Genomic DNA, 8,577 nt, shown 5'->3' on the forward strand with positions numbered 1-8,577 from the left:
ATATACCTATATCAATACTCTCAGCCATTAGCCTCTTATTTGAAAAAATGCTAATGATACAGATTAAAAAACACACAGAAATGAATGAGATATTCAAGCCCTACCAGTTTGGATTCAGAGACAGCCTCTCTATAAACAACTCACTGGCAGTCGCAAACTCATTCATATATAATAATCTCTCAAAAAAATGTGCCACCATCGCATGCGCACTTGATTTTGAAAAAGCCTTTGATACAGTCTGGACAAACGGACTTATCTACAAAATGAGCTATAAATATAATTTTAACATAAATACTACACGTATCATACATAGCTACTTAAGTTCCCGCACATTTTATGTAGCCTGCTCAAACAGCTCCGAGACATCACTCATCCGTGATATAACTGCCGGGGTCCCACAAGGTTCCCTACTAGCCCCAATATTATATAACATTTACCTGGCTGACCTTCCAGAGTTCGTTCAGCGGACGAACTCAACAACACGCATCCAACCATTAGATTACGCAGACGATATCTTGCTACTGTCGTCAAATGCCTGGATTGCAAGGGCAGAAACAGACCTGAATAGACATCTTGATAAGCTCTGTATATAGTTTTATACTTGGCGACTCAAACTGAACGTCAATAAAAGCGTAGGCTGTATATTCAGAGGCTCAAAAGCCAAAAATGTATATAAAAATGCCAGAAAATTTAAACCCAAAATCTATATAAATGGCACCTCAGCAATTAATATAGATAATGAAATTAAATATCTAGGCGTCATCTACGACAGCAAACTAGAGTTTAAAAGACACATTGAGCACACGCTCCACCGGGCTAAAGTGCAACAGCACTACATCGCCCATATTTTCGAGCATCCTCAAGTTATACAAACAACAAAGGTGCGCTCACTGGCATATAAAAAACTAATTCAACCAATCCTAACACATGGTCACATAGGATGGTTTAATTTAAAATCCAACCAAATGGAAAGAATACGCCTCTTCGAAAGAAGGCTATTACGTAAAGCCCTAGGGACCAGTTCCCGCATACCCATATATCTAACTCAAAGCTTTATAAAACACTTAAAGTTAAAAGAGTAGATACACTAAACTTTAAAATACTTGAAAGGTTTATCGAAAGAAACCAAAATAGCACCAATCAACTAGTTCTAGATAGCATACAACAAAAAACAAGTAAGAACGTTGCAGTCGGGCGCTACCGATTGCGGAATACTCATTCACAGTCCCTTTGTAAATTTAATTTAATTTGGCTTTAAAAAAAAATTAGTACAAAACAATTATGCTTTTTGATTATATTGTAGCTTTTGGTAATTTTTATCGAGTAATCGATAATTATTATATTGATCGTGCACTTTTTGAGTACAAATGTATGGTAATTTTCGTTAATAGCTTTCGGTCACACCTATTGCAGATTCTTTAGCGTTTGCTTACATTACAAAAGCGCGCTCTTTAGCATTCTAAGAATTGCGATGATTTCTGGATTTTCTAGCTGTTGTTGTAGTTTTGTCAGATGACGCTCTGTTATTACCTTATTGTATTTTAGCTACCAGTTTGCAAAGCAAAGCAATAGCGTGGGCGCTAAAGGCGTCGCAAGTTATGTTAGAGTGGCGGAGGTTCAAGTCTTCATCAGGGTTGAGTTTCTTTTTTTTTCATACATATTTCGTTTTTTATAAAATAGATATTTTATTCTTCTTAAAAAGCCCTCATATATGTATGTACGCATATATGCATGTATATGTATGTACATACATAAGTCTGCACGCATATGTAGCATCAAGCATTCCAGCCTTTCTTATGCACGCGCTCATTTGTATGTGTGTATGTATGTACACATAAATGCATACTCTAGCGTTGAAATGAGACTGATTTGTTTTTGCTTTGTTTTTGAATTTACCATCCGCTACTCTCATAACAAGAATCTTATTTTTGGATTTCATTTTAATTACTATTGTTGACAGTAGGCGGTAGCGCTGTCGGCAAAGGCGCCGGCTAAATATGTTTTTGTTATTTTGACAAACATGGCTTGGGTGCGAGTTCAAATCCCGCGGAAAACTCTTTTTTGTAAATTGAAAATTTTGTTATTTTAGCTTCTTTTATATTTTTTAAATATTTAAATTTTATTTTTAAATTTTATAAAAATGTTTCCTTCCGTGTTATCAATGCCTATTAAGCCTATTTGTATATACATGTACATACATAGATAGCTCAGGCATATAAATGTCGTAATTTGATACTACAAATGCCGATTGCCACGCCCCTAGTGGCCGTAGACACATCATTTTTGGCCAGTTCTTAGAAAGAGCTAACGGTAACGTAAATGCGAAATTTGAATGCTTACGCTCAAAAAATGTGAAAATTACAGGGTATTTTTCGATATGCCATGCCCCCAAAGAGGCGTGATAATTATTTTTGGGGCATCGATAGAGGAGGTTACCAGTAACTCAACTATCCAAATTTGAAGCTTCTAGGTCTTAAACTGTAGGAGATATAAAGTTTTGCGGTTTGCCACGCCCCCTTTGGGCGGATATATATCCACCATAGCTTGTTGGACTTGGGTGGTCAACTCGCGTATATATACCAAATTACAAGTCTCTAGCATCAATAGTGCCTAAAATATAGCCAAATTTGAAAAATTACTATATCTTCAGGTCCGATTTGCCACGCCCACAGTAGGCGTAGACATAAAATTTTTCCATCAGTCATTATAGAATTATAGCATTAGCTCACGTGCGAAATTTCAACGTTCTAGCTTTAGAACTTTAGGAGATACAGTTTTATCTGATTTGCCACGCCCCCAATGGGCGTAGATATATCCACCATAGCTTTTTGGACTTGGGGGGTCAACGCGGATCTACATACCAAATTTCAACTTTCTAGCTCTTCAACTAACATGATTTCTGGTATATCGGAAAATGCATTTTCCGATTTGCCACGCCCCTAGTGGGCGGATCGGGAAAATTTTAACACTTTATAAATCGGAGCTATACACGAGTATGTGTTCCAAATTTCAAGTCTCTAGCTTCAATAGCGGCGAAATGAACTGCGTTCATACGGACAGACGGACAGACGGACAGACGGACAGACGGACGGACGGACGGACAGCAAGACGGACATTGCACAAAACCAATATACTAATTCACTTCGTGAATGAGTATAATAATGCCCTTAACATGCCCCACAGATCATCTCACCATAAATTTTTTAAATGAGCTTCAAAATAAGGGTATCATATACGATACACAAAGCAATTTAATATTCTACCATCGAAAGAGTCAGTCCATTAATCCCAATGATGGACTTGTATACAACATAAACCAATAACAACATAACATAAAAATAAAAACAAGTAAGAACGTTGCAGTCGGGCGCTACCGACTGCGGAATACTCATTCACAGTTCCTTTGTAAATTTAATTTAATTTGGCTTTAAAAAAAATTAGTACAAAACAATTATGCTTTTTGATTATATTGTAGCTTTTGGTAATTTTTATCAAGTAATCGATAATTATTATATTGATCGTGCACTTTTTGAGTACAAATGTATGGTAATTTTCGTTTATAGCTTTCGGTCACACCTATTGCAGATTCTTTAGCGTTTGCTTGCATTACAAAAGCGCGCTTTTTAGCATTCTAAGAATTGCGATGATTTCTGGATTTTCTAGCTGTTGTTGTAGTTTTGTCAGATGACGCTCTGTTATTAGCTTATTGTATTTTAGCTACCAGTCTGTAAAGGCGTCGCAAGTTATGTTACAGTTACACGCATATATATATGCATGTATATGTATGTACATAAGTCTGCACGCATATGTAGCATCAAGTATTCCAGCCTTTCTTATGCACGCGCTCATTTGTATGTGTGTATGTATGTAATGCAAATTTACCATCCTCTACTCTGGCTCTTCTTTTCTATAATGCGTCATAACAAAAGTCTCATTTTTGGATTTCATTTTAATTACTATTGTTGACAGTGGGCGGTAGCGCTGTCGGCAAAGGCGCCGGCTAAATTTGTTTTTGTTATTTTGACAAACATGGCTAGGGTGCGAGTTCAAATCTCGCGGAAAACTCTTTTTTGTAAATTGCAAATTTTGTTATTTTAGCTTCTTTTATATTTTTTAAATATTTCAATTTTATTTTTAAATTTTATAAAAATGTTTCCTTCCGTGTTATCAATGCCTATTAAGCCTATTTGTATATAAATGTACATACATAGATAGCTCAAGCATATAAATGTCGCAATTTGATACTACAAATGCCGATTGCCACGCCCCTAGTGGCCGTAGACACCTCATTTTTGGTCAGTTCTTAGAAAGAGCTAACGGTAACGTAAATACAAAATTTGAATGCTTACGCTCAAAAAATGTGAAAATTACAGGGTATTTTTCGATATGCCACGCCCCCAAAGAGGCGTGACAATTATTTTTGGGGCATCGATAGAGGAGGTTACTAGTAACTCAACTATCCAAATTTGAAGCTTCTAGCTCTTAAACTGTAGGAGATATAAAGTTTTGCGGTTTGCCACGCCCTCTTTGGGCGGACATATATCCACTATAACTTGTTAGACTTGGGAGGTCAACTCGCGTATATATACCAAATTTCAAGTCTCTGGCATCAATAGTGCCTAAAATCTAGCCAAATTTGAAAAATCACTATATCTTCATTTGCGATTTGCCACGCCCCCAGTAGGCGTAGACATATAATTTTTTAATCAGTCATTATAGAATTATAGCATTAGCTCACGTGCGAAATTTCAACGTTCTAGCTTTGGAACTTTAGGAGATACAGTTTTATCTGATTTGCCACGCCCCCAATGGGCGTAGATATATCCACCATAGCTTTTTGGACTTGTGGGATCAACGCGGATCTACATACCAAATTTCAACTTTCTAGCTCTTCAACTAACATGATTTCTGGTATATCGGAAAATGCATTTTCCGATTTGCCACGCCCCTAGTGGGCGGATCGGGAAAATTTTAACACTTTATAAATCGGAGTTATACACGAGTATGTGTTCCAAATTTCAAGTCTCTAGCTTCAATAGCGGCGAAATGAACTGCGTTCATACGGACAGACGGACAGACGGACGGACAGCAAGACGGACATTGCACAAAACCAATATACTAATTCACTTCGTGAATGAGTATAATAATATAATACAAAACACTGTTGCACATCAACTCTATCATCCATCCTTCCGCTTCAAGCACCTGTATATACTGTCACATACTAACTAACCCAGATGAACAAAAAAATAAACACTAACAACACTATTAAATAATCTTAAGTAGTAGTAAGTAGAATTAGTTGCAATAATAGTAATAGTAACATTAGTATTAGTAACATAGTAGTAGCATTAACATATAAAACAAAAAGAAAAAACAAACAAATGTGATCAAGGTTTTTTGTCTCATATTGAGATTTTCCTATGAAAATGTAGAATACAAGTTAAAAATATAACTGTTAACAAAAATTTAAAATAAGTAAAATCTAAATAAAAAACTAAGATAAAAGTTCTCAAGCCTAGAAAAGCTTAAAGCGTAAGGCAATATATATTAATTTTAAAATAAGTTAGCTTGAATTTGTCAACCAAGAATAAACTAATATCTAAGTACTAATATGTAAAGGAACAAACTGTGACAGTAAAAACCGTAAAAAAAAAACAAGTAAGAAAGCTCTAGTCGAGACTGCTCGACTACGAGATCCCCTGAACCCTACAAGCAACTGATATTTCAAAAATAATTAGCAAACACACACGCACACACACACACACACGCATACATACAAACACACGCATACACACACTCACATATACAGGCGATTGCGCTTGGGTTGCGCTGCATGTTTGGCAATATAATGAAAACTTATTTGTTGAATAATTTAATTTCTAGACGTACGATCGTAATGAAACTTTCAGAACGTAATCATAATGTTAAAATGTATGTGTATACCGAAGCCCAAGTCTCTAGTATTTGATATACGACTTTTACAAAGATGAGGGTGAGGGGGTGGATTTAGGTGTGGGGGGTAAATTTAAACAAAAACCGAAATTGTATAAAATTCATCTTAATATACATTTTAAATTTGGAGACTCTAGCTTGAAAGATGTAGGAGATATAATTATTTAAGTGATCTTCGATAAGGTTTTTTATCGATAAAAAAATATCGGAATGAGTTATCGTTTTTTAGTGATAAACTCGATCTGCGCGTGATATATACGGACATTTTAAAAAAAAAGTTGAAGTCTCTAGCTCTTATATCTTCTGAAATCGACGCGTTCATACATACGGACGGACGGACGGACGGACGGACGGACGGACGGACAGACAGACGGACAGGGCCAAATCGACTCAGCTTGTCGTCCTGATCAAGAATATATATACTTTGTGGGGTCTGCCACGCCTCCTTCTGCCTGTTACATACTTTTAACAAAACCATTATACCCTGATTTCCCATTTTCAATGGGTTCAGGGTATAAAAAACCGTTACACACATCAGTCTATTGCTGACATTCGTGAAGTGCTGTAATATAAATATATAGAAAAAAGTGAAAAATGACTGGTCGTGGTAAAGGTGGCAAAGGTTTGGGTAAAGGAGGTGCAAAGCGTCATCGCAAAGTGTTGCGTGATAATATCCAGGGTATCACGAAGCCAGCTATCCGTCGTTTAGCTCGTCGTGGTGGCGTGAAGCGAATCTCTGGACTAATCTATGAAGAAACCCGTGGCGTTCTTAAGGTCTTTTTGGAAAATGTTATTCGCGATGCTGTCACATACACTGAACATGCCAAGAGGAAGACAGTCACAGCCATGGATGTTGTCTATGCATTGAAGAGGCAAGGTCGTACACTGTACGGCTTTGGCGGTTAGGAAAAGGCGTACAAAACGTACAACAAGCAACTTATTTTCACAACAATCGGTCCTTTTCAGGACCACCAATATATTTCCTTAAAAGAGCTATAAAATATGAAATTCAATAACTATTCGATTTTCGGTAATGAACTTGCTACTGAAAATAGTGTAACTGCGAAATATATTAGAGCAGACGAACAATGTCTGTATACAAAATATGAAATTCAATGACTATTCGATTCTCGTTAATGAACTTGCTACTGAAAATAGTGTAACTGCGAAATATATTAAAACAGACGAACAATGATGTCTGGATACAAAATCCAACCAAGATGTATTAGCACAAAAACAAATATTTTATGCATTCAAAGAATACACAAAATTTGTAATTTACAGACCAGCAGTATTTAAACTTTTCGACATATTTCTGCCTGTAAAACATGAATCACTATAAATGAAGAAAAGACTGTACTTTTGTACCGTCACGATGCCTGCATATTTTGAATTTATATTTGAGTTTACTTATGTTTTTATATTTATTTACATTAAAACATGAAAAATCTCATCTCTTTTGTATTTTTGGTCGTCCTGAAAAGGACGTTTGGTTTTGGTTTTGATGTGCAATAATTCGTAGTTTAAGCCTTCTTTTCGGTCTTCTTAGGCAACAGAACCGCTTGGATGTTAGGCAACACACCGCCCTGGGCAATAGTGACGCCCGAAAGAAGTTTATTCAACTCCTCATCGTTGCGGATGGCCAATTGCAGATGGCGAGGGATAATTCTGGTCTTCTTGTTGTCGCGCGCTGCATTACCAGCCAACTCCAAAACTTCAGCGGCCAAATATTCCATAACGGCCGCCAAGTAAACTGGAGCACCGGCACCAACACGCTCGGCATAGTTGCCCTTGCGAAGAAGCCGATGAATACGACCAACGGGAAACTGTAGGCCAGCACGGTTTGAACGCGACTTTGCCTTTCCCTTCACTTTTCCACCTTTACCACGACCAGACATTATATTTATTTTATCTTTTTACACTTTTACACTCAAACAAGAATCGAATCGAATGCTCAAAACTCGAAACCATTGTTTCGACATTTAAGTTGACATTTCAACTTATACTTTTCTACCTGCCTACTTTTTCAGCTAAATGGGGTGAGTTCTGCTGTGCGCAAACATGAAAACGTGGTTCGAAAAATCCTACAAATTTTAACCGAACTGTCACTTCTGTCAGAAATCTGGAAAGTGAGTAACAGTGAACTTCAGTGAATACAATAAAGTTTTAATAATGCCGCCTAAGACAAGTGGAAAGGCAGCCAAAAAGGCTGGTAAGGCCCAGAAGAATATTACCAAGAATGATAAGAAGAAGAAGCGCAAGAGGAAGGAAAGTTATGCCATCTACATTTACAAAGTGCTTAAGCAGGTCCATCCTGATACTGGAATCTCGTCGAAAGCAATGAGCATCATGAACAGCTTTGTGAACGACATTTTTGAGCGTATTGCTGCGGAGGCCTCTCGTTTGGCACACTACAACAAACGTTCAACGATTACCAGTCGGGAAATCCAAACTGCAGTACGTCTTCTGTTGCCCGGAGAGTTGGCCAAGCACGCTGTCAGTGAAGGCACCAAAGCAGTAACCAAGTACACTAGCTCCAAGTAAATCTTAGCTTGATGTATGCAGAAACATCCAAAAGCAAAAGGCCCTTTTCAGGGCCACAAATCTCTTTTCAAAGAATTT

The 8,577-nt window shown here is 37.1% G+C and overlaps 3 protein-coding genes across 3 annotated transcripts; 2 read left to right on the forward strand and 1 right to left on the reverse strand.

Moving 5' to 3' along the window:
• Positions 1–6,503: 6,503 nt before the first annotated feature.
• Positions 6,504–6,930, forward strand: LOC149091891 (histone H4). The gene has a single exon (XM_089258377.1). The coding sequence runs from the start codon at positions 6,550–6,552 to the stop codon at positions 6,859–6,861; it is 312 nt and encodes a 103-aa protein (XP_089114503.1). The 5' UTR covers positions 6,504–6,549; the 3' UTR covers positions 6,862–6,930.
• Positions 6,931–7,412: 482 nt separating this feature from the next.
• LOC149091892 (histone H2A) lies at positions 7,413–7,889 on the reverse strand. Its single transcript, XM_089258290.1, has one exon. The coding sequence runs from the start codon at positions 7,851–7,853 to the stop codon at positions 7,479–7,481; it is 375 nt and encodes a 124-aa protein (XP_089114416.1). The 5' UTR covers positions 7,854–7,889; the 3' UTR covers positions 7,413–7,478.
• A 205-nt stretch (positions 7,890–8,094) lies between these two features.
• LOC149091893 (histone H2B) lies at positions 8,095–8,550 on the forward strand. The gene has a single exon (XM_089257858.1). It carries the CDS (start codon positions 8,128–8,130, stop codon positions 8,497–8,499), a length of 372 nt encoding a protein of 123 aa, XP_089113984.1. The 5' UTR covers positions 8,095–8,127; the 3' UTR covers positions 8,500–8,550.
• The last annotated feature ends 27 nt before the right edge of the window (positions 8,551–8,577 follow it).

This window comes from Drosophila navojoa, chromosome 3 (genome assembly GCF_054131105.1).
Source record: "Drosophila navojoa isolate 15081-1374.11 chromosome 3, UAZ_NAV_1.0, whole genome shotgun sequence".
In the NCBI taxonomy this organism is placed as follows: Eukaryota; Metazoa; Arthropoda; class Insecta; order Diptera; family Drosophilidae; genus Drosophila; species Drosophila navojoa.

Excerpts from the sequence above, each read along its gene's own strand:
- LOC149091893 (XM_089257858.1), top strand. The coding sequence starts at position 8,128 with ATGCCGCCTAAGACAAGTGGAAAGGCAGCCAAAAAGGCTGGTAAGGCC.
- LOC149091892 (XM_089258290.1), bottom strand. The coding sequence starts at position 7,853 with ATGTCTGGTCGTGGTAAAGGTGGAAAAGTGAAGGGAAAGGCAAAGTCG.
- LOC149091891 (XM_089258377.1), top strand. The coding sequence starts at position 6,550 with ATGACTGGTCGTGGTAAAGGTGGCAAAGGTTTGGGTAAAGGAGGTGCA.